Source organism: Cupressus sempervirens, chromosome 1, assembly GCF_028749045.1.
Source record: "Cupressus sempervirens isolate cs-2001-9-10 chromosome 1, ASM2874904v1, whole genome shotgun sequence".
Taxonomy (NCBI): Eukaryota; Viridiplantae; Streptophyta; class Pinopsida; order Cupressales; family Cupressaceae; genus Cupressus; species Cupressus sempervirens.
Window position 1 is genome coordinate 397,820,159 of NC_143118.1, and position 17,367 is coordinate 397,837,525.

At 35.6% G+C, this 17,367-nt stretch overlaps 1 protein-coding gene across 3 annotated transcripts in view; it reads left to right on the top strand.

Moving 5' to 3' along the window:
- The window catches only part of LOC149577968 (GDSL esterase/lipase At4g10955-like), a 72,854-nt gene extending 55,717 nt beyond the window's left edge, over positions 1-17,137 (top strand). The window contains exons 2-4 of one of the 3 annotated variants that reach the window (XM_089826894.1): positions 14,220-15,151; positions 15,560-15,646; positions 15,725-17,137. In XM_089826894.1, the coding sequence (XP_089683020.1) occupies positions 15,030-15,151; positions 15,560-15,646; positions 15,725-16,781 (1,266 nt within the window). In that variant the 5' untranslated portion in view covers positions 14,220-15,029 and the 3' untranslated portion in view covers positions 16,782-17,137. The remainder of the gene's footprint in view (positions 1-14,219; positions 15,152-15,559; positions 15,647-15,724) is intronic. The other 2 variants (XM_089826885.1, XM_089826902.1) reach the window with 2 other exon arrangements.
- The last annotated feature ends 230 nt before the right edge of the window (positions 17,138-17,367 follow it).

The following is a 17,367-nucleotide window of genomic DNA, read 5'->3' on the forward strand; positions in this document are numbered from 1 at the left end:
AAACAACAGATGAGGCCAGAAACTTGATTTCTCGGCCGCACAGTGGGCGCCAGAAATTGAGTGATAATTATGGCCTATTGTAATCAACCACACTTCAATATGATCATTATATGTAGAATCATCCCGGAATGAACATGAGATTGTTCATCTGAAATAATCCAACAAGTCAATCTGTTGCCTCCTAACTAGATTGATTTTGCTATTCACTCTCAGATTTGAGAAGCTAGCAACCAGACCTCTGGTATGAAGGATTTCTTCTAAGCTAGATGATGTGCAAGTTTAAGCTAAGAATAAAAAGAGCACATTAATCTATATAAATGCATTTTTAATCTATATGAAAGAGAGCATGTGAGAATAATAAAACTATGAATGCAAGAAATTGAATCAACAATTCGACATAAGTTTGATACTTTTCATATGCATCCTCCAAAATGAGGGGTTGGAGGGTTCTTTAAATAGAATTCCAGAATTGATCAATGGTCAAGATCAATTTAAATGAACAGTCGAGATTAGAAATGAGATTCACTTAGAATAGAAAATTCCCTATGAAAAAGAAGTTAATTGATTCTCATTTGAGTGTGAGAGAGTTAATTGATTCAATTCCTTTTCCAATTCCAATTCACTCAGAGTTTCCAATTCTAAACTGAAGCGAAGATTTGGAGAGTATATTTAATTTAATAAAATTGAATATGACCTCATAAATGAATAATTTTAATTAATTGAATAATTAAACTCAATAATTAAAATGAGGATATATTTAATTAAATCAAATATGTTTAATTCCTTACCATGTATTTTAGCCAAAGGGGTAATATTTAATTCAATTAAAGTGCTAGGACTCATAATTAAATTAAATTAATTAATACATTTACCTTTGGTAATTCGAACTGACTTGGGAATTAAATAGAGTATGTAATTAATGAAGATTAGGAATTTTCTGCATTTGACACTTAGGTTAAGCAAAGATTGTTGAATCAGAATTACCTAGTACAATAGGACTTTGAGATTGATTAAATAGACCAGAATTGGTTTAGCATGGCAATCTGCCAATTTTGAGGTATTATAGATTGATCGATGGAAAATGCTACTTCTTACCTCAAATGGCTCCTGTACATGACTCCTCCGGCCAAAAAAATAAGATGTGATGTCGCTTTTTTTCTTTTTTGCTATTGAACCCATTTGGTTGAAATTTCAACCAAATTGGGAAACCCTATTTTGGTTGAAATTTTGACCAAATCGGGAAAAAAAGAAAAAGAATTCATATGGCCTTTGGTCGAAAATTTTGGTCGAAAAATAAGGGGAAATGTACCAGTGAGTGGTGGAGCATTCTTTCTTGGAGGAAGATTGGTTTCTTGGCTAAGTAGCAAACAAGATTGTATTTTACAAAGTACAGCTAAGGCGAATATGCAGTGGCAGAAAAAAAAATTATAATCAAGTTATTTGGATGAAACAAATGCTCAAAGATATTGGGATAGAATTTTCAGAACCTATTATCATATATTTTGCTAACACAAATACAGTAAGTATCTCTAAGAATCTCGTGTTGCATTCTAAGACTAAGCATATATATGTTAAGTATCATGTTTTGAGAGAGAAGGTAGTAGAGAATAATATCATATTGGAGTATGTTAGTACCAAAGATCATATTGCAGATATTTTTACAAAGCCCTTACCTAAAGATGTATTTGAGTACTTAGAGAGGCATGTTTGGGGTTATGCAGCTTCCTACTTCAAAGTAGATGATGCAGAGAGTGCATCAGTCTAGTGATCCAAAGCACTATTGTTTGACTGGATTGAATGTTGATGGTTCATGTATGGGGGACTATCTATGATGAGAAAAGTCATTAAGGACTCTTAGTAATGGTCTTCAACAGTGTCTTTGGACACTTGAGCTGGTTGAAGACTTGGAGCAGTTGATTAACATAATGAGGTCTTTGTCATTGTGTCAATGGGGGAAATATGTACATAGAAAATATCCTCTAGATGAATGGGGGATAGATAGTTGAAAGGGGATAGATGAGCACAACCTTATACCTTATCAGGGAGACTTAGAAACATTCATGTAAGTAAGAGGAATATCTCTGGGGGAGATATGAAACATGAAGAGTTATAATGTATGGGGGAGAAGTTGAGAGTTGTTAAGCGTGTGAACAACTGATGCCAGTCCTAACAAGATGTAAACATAGTAGTGTTCTATATTATTTCAGATTTGATTGATGAAGAGGATTTGAAAAGATGAGAACAACAACAGCAGCAGCAGCATATTGTTTGGTATTCTTGAACCTAGATGTTTTTTGTCTATGTTTCCATAAATGCCAAAGGGGGAGATTGCTAGCATAAATGGTAATGGTATTAGTTTGGGGGAGTATCCTAAGCATTGGAGAGCATGTGGCAGTATTCACATGTTACATTTATGACTATATTTGTCATTGATGTCAACATAGCACTAATTTTGCGAAGATTGGAAGAGTAGAGACAGAGATCATGGTCGTATGGACAAAGTTATGATGTTTAGGTAACATGAAGTTAAGGACATGTTCCACACTGTGTCTTGATGATGAGGTTAAGTGCGCGTAACATAAGCCGACGAGATACAGAAGATATACGTGATTTACATAGAGTAGTGCAGTTTCAAATGATTGTATTTTATCTCTTAATAGAGATACAATCAGGATATGCGAAGTTATACATTGACAGAGGACATCCTAATGATGATGTCAGTAAGTGCTCAAAAATTGAAGTTGCACATGTGAAAAGTTGTGTAGACTGTGAGTTGACAGTCTTATGTGGTTGCGAAATAATTAATTATCTTACTGTGATTCTATTATAATTAATTGGGAAAGCCTCAAGGCCGACTCAAGGAATTATTTTGAGGACTTGGTATAAATGAAAATGTTTTCCTTGCTTATAAGTAGTCTGAGTATGCAAAGTGTTCAAGGAAGTGCGAACAAGACTAGAGTGTTTGGTAAATGCTAGTAAGTGTTCTAATGGATTATTGGATGCAAAGTTTTATGATCTAGTATCAAGATCAGAAGGAGTAGAAGTCCGGTGGAAAATATAGAGAAAGAGGAAGGAGAAGTACAATTCAATTTTATTATTCAACAAGGAATAATATAGAAATAATTTGGACAATGGTTTCATTAGTCTTGCCCCTAAAGCTATTTGGACAGTGGGTCCATTTTCCTTCTACAACTCCTAATAGGGTTGGCACAACTCCTAATAGGGATTCAAAGTCTCCTAATAGGGACTGCTATCTACTGAATGTTTTCATAGACTCCTAACATGGTCCATCCTCCAACAACGAATATTTATATTAGTACATCATCTTGTGGGTACCATCCCCACTGGAGTTTTCCCTCTAATCAAAGGTCTCCCTAGTTAACATATCTGGTGTTATTGTACATGAGTATCTTGTTCTGGTTTCTTATTATATTTCTTATATGGTTAAGATTTAATAAGGTTGATAATTGCGATAATAGTTGGATAACTGATTCAACCCCCCTCTCAGTTATATTGATGGACTACATATTCTAACAAAATCATTACTGCAATAATGTGTTACATTTCTAGAGAGGATAACATGGAAGCTATCTTTATACAAGCATTGTATAAAATCTATGTTGTCAAAGTGAAGGTCAACTTATGTGAAATTCTGAGAGCGTAGTTGACAAAGAACTTGGAGAAGATAATGAAAGCAAAGATCAGTTAGTTTGGATTTTAGTCCTTGTTCACATATGTTCTTTCATTTAATCAAAAGATATTCATTCATGTAGACATCTACAATAGTAAGTAGTGACATAAGTACAATGGAAAAGACTTCTGAAATATATAGCAGACACCTTATTGAGAAGGTGAATGACAGTGCGAATCTAATATTGGATACTTATCAGGCAGTGATGAGGGAAAGATTCAGAATCCCACCCTCTATTTCAGACAAGTACAAGGAGAATATTTGCTTTATGATAGATATTGACTTCACATACATAGAAGCAGTTGAACCAAGGATGTTGTATGTTAAACCCTCGGGATATGAAATAACAGAAGTAGAAATTGTAGGATATGCCCAAGCTATCCTTGAAGTGGACAAAGATAAATATTTTGATAGATTTGGGACATATGAGGAGCTGGTACAATCATCTAGTCAAACATAATTGGAGAAATCTGTGAAGAAGAAGGTAGAAGTAGTCATGAAGAAATCATTGGACCAAGCTAGAACTACAACTGACAAAGCAAGCACAGTGAGAAAAACCATCAATGGAATGAAGCAAATTGGTCAGCAAGGGATGGTGTACATTCCACCTTTGGCATTAGCTGGACCAATTGATGGAGTAACAGTGGCTGCATCTCCTACTCTAACACTTAGTGCTCCCTATGCAACAATTTTACAACAGAAGGCACCCATCATACCTGCCACTCCACTCACCAAGGAGTCAGAGGAGAAAGAGGTAGAAGTAATTGAAATGAACAGGAAATTAGTCAGACTTGCTGAAGCGAAATAGGAGTCACCCAATTCTCCTAAGAAGAAAATAATGAAGCCAATGGCAACAAGCCTGAGAAAGAGACAAAAATAAATCATGCCAAACCTGCTAAGAAAGACGATGCAAGGTCAGCTAGAGCCTCGCAAGACTACTCGGAAGGAACCATAGAGTGTGCAAATAGGAAGGAAGGCCTGGAAGCCCAAAATAGAAAAGGTAAACAATGCAATCATAAGTGATGGGAATTTTGTGCAATTGAACATGTTCTACCATTTATATATTGGCATTGATAGGCTAGAGTTAGAAAATGCGGTTATAAGACATATCATTTTGTCCAACAAGAAATTTGAGGACGTAAAGGATGAGATTCCTAAAGACCTTTATGATTGACTGAGAAATAGAAGAAACAGAGTTGTTAAAGAAGACAATAATATCAAACAAAATCAACTCAACAAACTGTACTCAGTGATGAACATATGGCTAGTTTAATGAAAAGTCTAGATCCATATCTGAGAAATAAGAAGAGAGCCATAATGATAATGGGAGGTAACTATCAAGAAGTCAATGAAGAAACTGAGAAGGAAATTGTGCAAATGATGGGAGATCTAAATCAAATAGCAGCAACAACACCCCAGATCACAATTGGAACTGACACCATGCAGATTGGTGCCACCAAGGTTACAGTTGACACCGCTGAAGATCATTTCAAGTATCATGGGCCACAGATTGGTAGAAATATCTCAAGTGATTCCAGCTCAGAAGAAGAAATAGATAGAGAAGTAGAGATAAGAAAGGAAGCCAAGGAGAAGAAGAAGAAGGAAGAACAGAGAAATAAGAAATTAAAAGAAGAGGAAAGAAGAGAAAGAAAAGAAAAATGAGGAAGAAAAGAAAGAGGAAGAGGAAGAAGAAAAGAAGAAGAAAGAGGAAGAAGAAAACAAAAGGAAGGATGATGACAAGAAGAAGGAAGAAGAAGAGAAAATGTTGAAAGAAGCAGAGGAACAAAAGAAGAAAGAGGATGAGGAAAAGAAAAGGGAAGAAGAAGAACCAAAGGAAGAAGAAAGAAATGGAGGATAAGAAGAAAAGTGCACCTAGCACATCTCTCACCCTTTCAACACTAAGACGTTTAGATGATGATGATTAGACGGAGTTGATATCATCTCTCAACAAGATAATCAGCAAGAACAAACAAGTGAAGAGTTTACAAAAAACTCTTATGGATGCAACTAAAAAGTTACAAAGCACACTGATAGTAAGGTCTGATGGGGCTCCAAATTTTAGCAAAATTTTAGCCCTAAGCATCATGAAAAAGACAGATATGCTTATACAATGATTATTCATATATTGCTTGACATGTTTCAGGAAGAGCCTGCAAATATAAGAACATGATATAATGATCAGAATGGGAACATTTTGTGTTGTTGAAGACAATTCAGTTTCTCCAGAGACTCCTAATTCAGAGAAGTTAAATAGTATTGGCATAGATGATATCTTAGCATCCGTAGCTGACAGTTATATAGCAACACATATTTCTGCTACCTACAGAATGCTTCTCCTGATCCAGAAATGAAGGTAAATCTGACACACAACAGATGGTAAATGTGCACATATGGAGGTTACCAAATACAGATCTATATTGAGGTAACAGGAGGAAGATTGTCCCAAGTATAGACTGCTGTATGTATCCCCATTTTATAAGGAGATATTGCTCAGTCTGAGACTTTTTATGAGTTGAAAGTAATTCTTCTAGTTCTGAAGATATTGCATGTTCTTCATGTCAAATAGAAGCAGTTTCTAAGAAAGAAAAATGTGAGCCCATTCAAGTTTGTGACTACAAAAAAGATGCCTCGAGATATTATTCTGAAATTACAACATGTTGCACTCACTTTACATGCTGATTTGCAATTCAGTACAATTTCTTTGCTCCAACTTATGGATGTACTAAATAAGCTTTTTCTAGAGCAACAACATCTATGTTTGATTGACAAGAATGTCATCCAGGTTGAAGGAAATCACATGCAGCAGGTAGAATTTCCAACTAAAGCAAGTGAAGCTGTAAATCAGAGCTGTATGCTTCTTCACACGTACTTGAATGACATTGACTGCTTGAACGACTGTGTGATGAAGGCTATTGAAGCATGCAGTGCAGACCCTTCATGGATGGAGGGGATGTTAGACATTATGGCTCATCAGGCTGGTAATCAGTCTCTCAATCTTTATCGACTTGAAACATTAAAACAAGTACTGTGCAAACAATTGGAAGTAATGATGGAAGAGTATCATAGATGAATCTACAACCTCACCGTGACATTGTCCTTACTGAATAAAGATAGCATTGACAGTGCTAAATTCCAATGGATGATAAAAGCCAACAAAATCAAGCTTGTCTCATACATTAAGGATATGCAATTAATCCAGGTACTCTGTTTGATATACAGGTTAGATGTATCCATGAGTACAAGAGGCAGCTATTGAATATTTTGGGAACTGTATATCGGTACAAAAGGATGAAGGAAATAAGTCCAGAGAAAAGGTTTGTCAAAGATTTGCCCTTCGTGTATGCATGTTTGGTGGTAGAGCATTCACAACGATATTGTACAAGCCAGAGATACAAGACAAGGATAAAATGAAATACATACAAGACTGGAAAATGTGGATAAAAATCATACCTCAGAAAGCCGGCAGTTATATTCTATTTAAGATATCTGATGATAGAAGAAAATCATTCTGGGAGAGAAGGTTCTGCAACTCCGGAGATTCTTTTAAACATCACCGATCTACTGTGCTTCTGTGTTATGTCACATTCCTACAGGATAAATAGGGGTCCAGTTGTATCATTTGTGTTTGAGAGAGGCTGGCATCAACGATTTGCTACTAGTGACTTTCCAAATCCAGATGAAGAGTTCAAAATGGCGCAAAAGTATTTTGAACCGGTTGCAGGTGGCTTACTTGTGGATGCGAGTTGTGGAAGTGGCCTATTTTCAAGGCAAATTGCTAAGTGTGGGACTTATTCGGGGGTAGTTGCTTTAGACTTCTCAGAAAACATGCTGCGTCAGTGTTATGAGTTTATTAAAGGTGATAAAGATCTGGTCAAAGGAATTGATTTGTTCCCTCAGGAACTCAAAACAGAAGACTAAACTATTAACGTTGTTTCTACTACCTTGTGCGCTCACGGGAATACCTGATTTCTTTTGATTTGAGTCTGCCTTTCCCAATGTCAACGGAATCAACAGGATCTTCTGATAAGTGTTTCCTGCATGATTTCTTTTATACCTACTTACAATGTTTTGTTTTGGCAGGCATCGTGCGATGGAGAATGGCGTTGCAGATATTCAATAATACAACAAATGAACGGCATGTGTACCCAGCGCTAATACTCAAATGAACTGCAGAAAGATGCAAATAAAAGATTGAAACAAGATATCATACGAGAGGAACAAAAACCACGTGATGGTCATCATTCGAAGTTATTGGGAGGGTTGACACTGGTTCTGGAGCGCACAACGAAATCCGGAGGGAGTCCGCATTCACATACTGGAAAAGTCTGTTTGCATGGGCTGAGCCTTGCGATTGATGGAGCAATCAATATAGAGGAACCCAAGATGGGTATCATGGTTGCCATCAAATGCTCAGCAATTATATGTTTAATCTTCATCTTAGTAAAATTATTTCTTTAATATAATCGCATAGTTATAAATTGCGAGTGAAGAGTGGTGTATTTTCGCTTGCACCCTTTTTACCTTTATAAATATATGATATGAAATCACACAAAAGGGGGACAATATTCATATTCATACTTTAACTTTTTTCCTTGCCTATGCTTTATGATATATTATATTTTTCCAATTGGTGGAGAAATGGAGTTTTCAACTAAGCCAGTGGATTTGAGTTAGTGAGTGGATTTTGTACGATCCGAATATGTTCGCAATAGATGGATCTTTTTTAAGGAATGTCTCTATTGTGATTTTATTTTCGGCATTATTATTTATTTTATATTTTGGAGTTTTAAATTATTATTAAGTTGTGTCCTTTGTAAATGTTTTTTATTTATTTTCTATAAATATTTTAATATTCAGATAAGTGGATTGGATCATTATTGCATTTTAAATTTGATAAACGTAAATATTGTGAAATATTTTATTGTTTCTGTATTTATGTCTAATTTGTCTCCACAGGAGTTAAAGTTCCTTTTAGAGTTATTTAAAATTGCATTTATATAATTGATCCATCGCATTTGAATTATTAAAATTATTTATAGTTTAATATATTGAACCTTATAAAGTTGTACGTCTCAGCTTATAATGTTGACTCTAATTGCCCATTTAATTAGGCACTGGTCTTTTACTCCTAGTTCATAATCCATGTGCTAGCAGTTGTTTCATTTCTTTCCATTAGAGGAATTAATATATTCATATGTTGTATTAATCTATCTTTATTCTTTATTTAAACATTACTTCAATCATTTACTTTTCTTCTCAGTTCATAAATTGCAAGTTTAAAGTTTTCCTATATTTCTTGCCATTTAGAAAACTTTTATTGTATTTGTGTTCTAATCGATCTGCTTCAAGCATCTTGGACTTTAAGTGTTTCGTCCAAGATCGAGTACACCCGCCTCGGTCTTGTAGCACCCGCCTCGATCTTGTAGAGCCGAAAGTGCAAGGAACTCGGACCATGTTGTTCAGTTCCGTTAAGTTGGCCTAAATCAGTTAGATACCCAGCATCAAGCAAGGCAGGCTCGTAGGTTTCTAACTAGTGATTTTGATAACCAACAAGGTCATCATATCCTAATCCAAAGGATAGAGATAAAGAATTTATTCAAGAATTTTATGTTGAATTCACCCACTTGTGAGAGGTAGCAGCATCTCAGGCATAAGAAAAGAAATATGCTTAGATCTTTGATATTGTATGTCAAAACATTAGGAATGACTTAAGAGCTCTTGATGCCTACATTAAGGAGTTGAGAAGATGTGAGCTTGAAGGTAGGGCATTATATCAGAGGTAGCAGCATCTCAGGCATAAGAGAAGAATAATGCTTGGATCTTTGATATTGTATGTCAAAACATTAGGAATGACTTGAGAGCTCTTGATGCCTACATCAAGGAGTTGAGAAGATGTGAGCTTGAAGGTAGGGCATTATATGCCAAATGTTTCATGTCCTTCAATTTCACCAAGGACATTGATGAGGAGCTAAGGAAAAAGCATGATGAAGTCAAGGCATTGGCGGATCAACTCATCCAACCTAGTGTTAAAATTAAAGAAATTGAAAGACAGGTCAGCAAGACTTATGATCAAATGAGTTTGTTAGAAGTCAGAAAAGAAAGGATCACTAAATGGATCTCACTTCTAAGAGAACACCTATCAGTGAAAATAATCACAATTGAGAAGCAAGTAGATGAATGTCTAGCAGCAAAGACATCCTTTGTTAAGTTCATCTACTGAGATTTGAATGCAGTTGAGATTGCATCTTATGGGTTACGCGCTCTCCTCGGCATATTAGAGGGAGTGAAAGACACATGGGAGAAGAATCTCAAAAGTCAGACATTAAGTTTTGCAAATTGTATCTCTTGGTTAATAGCATAATGTAGAGGCATAGAACAAAATTTTGACATGTAAATAAGTTTTGACACCTTTGTCATTAATGTCAAAGGGAGAGATATGTACAAGAAAATTCTATGAGATTGTATAGAGTATAATGTAAGGGGGAGTAAGCATAATATACTAAGGGGGAGAAGTATTATATAGTATAAGGAGCTATAAGGAAATATGGTTATAATTGTAAGATCCACAAATTTTGAATTTTTGAAAAGTTTTGAAGGCCAATTTTGAAGAAAGTTTATGTACAACTTTTTGGAACTTAGCCAATTTTCCCATATGTTTCCATCAATTCCGAAGGCAGATATTGTTGGAAATATGGATAAGTAGGATAAGTTAGGATTGTCATTTATGGCAACATATATCTCAAGATGAGATAGCACAATGTACAGATAAAGATCTCACTGCTGGATGTAGAAAATTGTCTAAGTCTCTGACAATTCACTGGCAATACATAGAAAGTTTTGGTATGCGCACTCTACATAGTGATATTAACTACATGCACAGTTGAAGACAAATTCTACAAAGTGTAATGATGATGTGTGTAAGAGCAGAGTACAATACAGATAGTACTGAGGAAGATATGACAGGTTCACCAGTAAATGCAATGGACAAAGAAGAACATAGTATATCATCAATTTGGTATTTATGGTTTAAGGAATTATTTTAGTGACAGACGATATCCTATATGTTAACCCTAAGATGGCAAGAGTTATTTTTATACTATTCCAAGCGTGTGAAAGCTTGATGGCCATGGAAAGTTTTGCAAAAATAAGGATATTAAGGAGAGATCAAGATATGTGAAGTTGTAGAAGAGACGTGATAGATAATATTTAAATGTTATGCATGCCATATGATGCAAAACTCTAATGTATAATCAGAAGATTGCGAAGTACAACAGACAACAGAAAGAGGTTTTTGTATCTATTCCTTTTGTATATAAAACTTGTATTGTATAATTGCATGTTTGGGCAGTTGGATCATCTTGCATACTTTTGTATTTCCATTACCAACTCCTAACACGGTTGAAGAAACTCCTTACAGGGTTGAGGATTTTAATAGGACCTAGTTGTCTAACAAGGACGGAGACACTATATGTACTTCATAGACTCCTACTAGGGTCAATATCCTCAACATGATTCTCTTGTTTAGTTGATCATTTTGTGTGTACCATTCCCACAAGGATTTTCCCTTGGCCAGGGTTTCTCTAGTTAATAAAATATAGTTTTAATGAGTTCTCTGTGTACTTTTGTATTTACTATTCAACATTGTTGGTTTACTTTCATAAGCATGTTATAGAGTAATTAACAATATTCAGTTGTGGGAAAAAGTTTGTAGTATACTGATTCACCATCCCTCTCTATATTATCTATTCCTAATACCCTCATCATCATGTCAACTGCCTTCTTCATCAATGTTGTACATGATGAAGGTTGTGGGATTATTTATTTCACCCACACTCACATCATCTACATTTGCACTTTTCCTTGACTAATCGTCTTTCTTTTTCCAAAACTCACTTGCATAATGCCCAAATTTGTGGCAATAATAACATCCCACATTCCTCTTAGTAGTGCTATAGTTCTTCTTCCCTCCACTAGAGTTTTTCTGACAACTTCTTTCTCTCTTGTGCTGATTGTTCATCTTGAGCTTTCTCCTCCAACGGTTCTTTTCTCGGAGTTACTACAACCTCTACCTCTAGAGCCTCATCCAGAGCTATTTCTTCTTCTCCCCTTGCCTCTTGTATTGGCTTGAATTTTGAAAACTATCTCTTGGGAAGATATTGCAGATCTATTAATGTGTTGCTCAAGGGTTTGGAGAGAACCCATCAACTCATCCACAATCAATGTGGAGAGATCCTTTGTCTCTTCAATGGTAATCACAAGAGTATCAATTTTTTGGGGCGAACTTCTCAATATTTTCTCCACTATGCTACTCAAATTCTTCTTCATTCATCCGCAACTAATTAAGCAAACCAAAGACTCTTGAACTAAAATCTGAAATGAACCTATTTTCCTTCATGAAATGATTCTCAAACTCTCTTCAAAGCAATTGTAGCTTCGCCACACGAACTTGGTCAGTCCCTTTAAAATTTGTTTCAAGGATATCCCAAGTGTCTTTTGAATAGTTAGTTGCTTCTATTTTGGGAAATTTATCTCTGTCATAGCTGCTTCAATGAAGCTTAATACTTTTGCATCTTTCCTTCTGGACTCTTTCAATTGAGTCTTTTGATTGTTTGTGACGGCAACAAAGTGAGCCGGGTCTGTCACATCAACAAATCCATTGACCACAAGCTCCCACAAATCATTTGCTGCCATAATGATTTTGATCTTCTTTTCCCAAATATCATAGTTTTATCCATTACAAAATAGTGGTTGCTGCCAACTCTTTCCTTCATTTGCAGCCATGTCTCCTACACAAAAAATTCAATACCGAGAAAAACTGATGCCCAAACTCACAAGGATTTATGGCCAAATAGCTCTTACACCATGTAAAAGAAATAAAATCCCCAAATCTGGCAAACACACAAGGACTTGCAACTCTAGTTTTCTCAAATCCGGGAATGCACAGCGGAATAGATCAAATGGAGACAATTACAAATGACTGGAAATATACAAGATTATTCCTTGCTTTCTATTAAATCTGGAAATAACTTTTACAAATCAGAAAATGCAAACTACAATCTCATAAAATAAAATTAATAACTTTTGCTGCTGATTACAAATTAAACTTGCAGCGATATGGGGCTGCATACAAACTACCTAGAGCTTTTCAAAGCTCACACAAAAATGCTTGGAGCAATCACTGGTCAACAAGACAAATATTCAGCTTCTGCTGTCATAAAAATTTCTGAAACACACAAAGAATAAAATCTGAAACCTTTCTTCTTTTTTGGCTTCTCAAAAAACTGACTTCATTTTAGAATGAAAACATTCTTTCCTTTTTATCTACTTTTTATCTACTTGCTGTCCACAAAACTTTCCCCGCACAGAACATTTCCATTTTCAAACTCACCTACCAGCAATTAATTTACTGACTGTTCATGTCAAGAGCTAGCTGGAGATTCCATTCTCCCAAATAATAACTTGCTATTTTTGACCTTTGAAAGTTATTGACACGTAGGTGATGGATCAGAGTCAAAACAATTTTATTTTAAAAATTCCAACAATTGTGAGTTCTTTTAGTGAAAGAATTAGGTTTGGTGACTCCTCCTCTATGATTAGATTTGGCTAGATTATCTAATGAAACCTTGAAGTTTCTGTGTAATGCTTTAAATTCTATGTTTTCTAGTTTTATCTTTCTCTAATCTGGCAGTCATAACGTCCACATTGGCTCTCTTCTCTTTTTTCTCTTGCTCTTTTGATGTATGTCCAAGGTTGACACTGGTAATCTGATACTATGCTATAGACTTTAAATTCTATGTTTTCTAGTTTTATCTTTCTCTAATCTGGCAGTCATAATGTCCACATTGGCTCTCTTCTCTTTTTTCTCTTGCTCTTTTGATGTATGTCCAAGGTTGACACTGGTAATCTGACACTATGCTATAGACTTTTCGCCTTTGTCCAACTGCACCCGAGGACTAGCAACCTGAACTGTCCAACTTCGTAAGACATCACTTTTGATGGAAAACAATACTTTTTTTCTCCTCTTTGGATTCGGTGTCTCCATCTCTTGCATTATACTCTCAAAGTCTAATGGAGCAAGCTCCATTGGTAGTGCTAGCTGGATTTCAGTTGCAAGCCAACTAGGGGTTTCTATAATTTATCCTTCACTTTGTCTTGGTCTTGCTGATTTGTTTTTGTTCCACCCGTTCTTGATGCTCTTGACTATATGGAGACTGACCTGAACATGATTAATTTGCACCTTTCTTTCACTTTCATCTTTGAAAATGAATTTATTATGGAAGCTATTGTTGTTCTATTGAATATTCTGAGTAAAGTATAATTTTTTTTAGGTTGTATTATGTCAACCTATTCAATACTAGAATAGTTCCATAATCATTGAGATCTGTGAAATGTTACTGTATTCTAACATTATCATGGAGGTCTGTCAAATTTTATTGATTTTTAAAACTTTATGTGGGTGTCTGAATGATTTCTATTCATTACACATCCATTGAATCTCTCAGACAATTTGGTTTTTGCTCTTTTTTAGGACTGCACTTTTGTGCCATGATGGGTAATGAAAATGAACTACCAGATTACTATGACTGTGTTATTCAGATGATCATGACTTTTCTTTCAGTCGTTCAGATGATCACGGAGGGAGATTACTATGACTGTCAGTCAGATGATCATGACTGTGTTACTGAGATGATCGTGACTTTTCTTTCTCTCATTCAGATGTTCATGGAAGGAGATTACTATGATAGTTATTCGGTTGATCATGACTGTTCATTGAATCATTCATATGGTCATGACTGTTCTTGCAGTCTTTGGCAGAACTTCACTGCCTGCAGCCCTTGTTTTATTATTATTAAGAAATTAATTTTCTAGATTCTTTTGCATGAAAGTAGTAAACAAGGTTGAAAACAAGTTTGCACGTGTTTGGTACATTGTTTCAAAAGAGAGATGACTCTCATTCTACCATGACACATGAAATGGTAGGCATGGATGGAGTAGAAACTGTGTTGTTGGATAACAATTTAACCAGGCACTTTGGGCGGATCATGAACACCACAGATTTCTGTAGTAATGACAATGAGCAATGTCAAATTGAATATTGGAATATATAAAGGAAGTTATTGATTAGTTGAAAAATAATTCAATTAAAAAATTGCAAACATATTTTATAAAATTTAATGATAAAATAATTTGATCATTCAATTGTACTGTAATTTTTGTTTGAATTTAACTGTTTAATATTCTTAATTGCATCATGTTTTACTTTCTTCCTCTTCAGGTATCCTAGCTTCTATCTCAGTTTAAAGTGGGCTCCCTTGTCCATTGCCCCCGTCTTTCTAAGATGGCCTCAGTAATGTTTTACTCTCTTCCTGCGACATTTTTCAGCTCGTGGAGGCAATTAATGGTTTTTCAAAAACTACTTATCCTCTTTCTTTATATGGAGGCATTATTTTTTATCGGAAGGTGACTTCCACTTACACGTTCTTCTGCAGGGGCTTAGCCCTCTCTCTGAATCATGTGCTAGCTTCTTGTTCCATAGCTCTTTGATTGAGCTTTACTTCTTCTATTGTCCCTGATATGGGCTGCAAGATTGTATAAATCTTTTCTTAGTTGGGCTGGTTTCTAGTTTTAAAGTTTCCACTGTTAAATCTTTTCTAGAGTGTTCCAGGTAGGGTTTCTTTTGGTCATGTACTTTGTGATGTTTTAGGATGATTATTTCTGATGTATGAAGTTTAAACATGACCAAAATAAAATAAATTAATAGACGTGACCAAACTGCTTCTGGAATCTTTTTTAAGACTAGAATTGATTATACTAAATTTTATAGACTACAATTTCTTTTAGAGGATGATCACTTCCTGTATATTGCAGTGATAAAATGTCTGTAGCGGTGGTACATTTAGAAGGCTGCAAACCAAACATGAGTTCTCCGCTGCCCCTGTCCTGTGCAGAGGACTGGTAAGAAACAATTGAGCAAGTATTTATATATCTTAGTGCGTTATGTTTTCTCATATGCTATTGGTTTTCTGATATCAGGTCCAATTTCAATGAGGCAAGAGTGGCAGCAGCGACTCTAGTACAAAGCGTATACGACATGGAAAACAGCCGTTCTCAAAATTCCAGTGACGGTGTCCCTGATAATTGGACCCGCTTCAACTTGCAGCATATCAAGACTCTGACAGACCCAGAGAACGGTAAAGTCATTTTTGGTGCTGTCTTTGAATGGAAGGACAAAGATGCTGGAGGCCATCCCAGGCCAACGCTCGCACCCCAGATCGTTTTGGCCTTGAGAGGAACGATCCTCAATTGTGATTCCATGCAGGGAGATATCTGCAATGATATCCGCGTCTTGTTGAACAACCTCGATGAAAAAAATTCACGCTTTCAGGAAGCATTGAAAGCTGTAGAAGGCTACATTAATGACAAGGAAATGTGGATTGTCGGCCATTCCCTTGGTGCGTCATTTGGCTTGTTATTGGGAAGGAAAATTGCACTTACAATGGATAAGAAGCTTAACTTAAAAGCCCATCTCTTCAATCCCCCTTTTGTATCTCCCGCAGGAGTGTTTAAGGACAAGGTAGCAAACAGTGTGCTTCATATTGCTAGGGACATTTTCGCTAGCTTGCTAGTCAATCATCCTAAGCTTTCTGAAAATGAAGAGACCTTTATGGGTCTTGACAAATGGGTTCCAATGTTGTATATCAATCCGCATGATTTTATATGCGCTGCATATAAGCACTACTTTGACAATCAGGAGCGTCTGCGTAAGTTTGGACTGGAGGAATTGGAAAATCGTGCTGCACAACATTGCATCAGGGGTATGCTGCACTTGTTTGCCGGGAAAGAAGAGAAGGTGGCGGCGCATCTGATCCCTACTGCAATGCTGTTTGTGAACCCAAAGCCAGAGGATTGGCCAAGTTCGCATTCCCTTGCACAATGGCTGTCGCCGAGCATAAGCATAGAACCCATCAAATACGAGCTCCTTCACGTTGATACCATTTTCAAACGGGTTGAAAAGAAGGTTGGCAAGAAGATTAGAAAGAAGATCGCACGCCAGGCTAAAAAGTTTTGCCAAAACAAGAGACTTGAATAGGTATATGTAACATGTCAAGCATTTGTTTAACTCCCACTGGTTAGGTTTGGTATTTAGTATAATTGTATGACATGATTGACTGGAATGCATTACAAGTACTTGAATCTGGAGTTGTAGGACCAATAAGTTGAGGACAATGTCATTTGGGAGCACTATAATTCCTCTCTCTTTTTTCTTCTAAAAGTTAAAAATACTTGCTACTGTCTTGTTTGATACATTGGAACATCGAATGGTTCTCAAGGGAGTAACTATTGTTATAACGCGTGTAATATGCACATGAAATGATTATTCATGTGTGAGATGATTTTATATGGACAAATATAATATGAATGATCTCGTTCATATCATTACAGTAATATGAATGTTGTTTCATTGTTTGATTGATTACATGATATAATGTAGGTTTGTGTTAAGAATATAGCTTCATTCGGATTGAAGAATTCTTATCATTAATATGAATTTTATATATATATATATATATATATATATATAAAATTGTATTTACTATTGTTAATCACAAAATATTTATATCTACGTATATATTAAAAGGGATGACAAGAATCGGCTGTTTCATATTAATTAAACT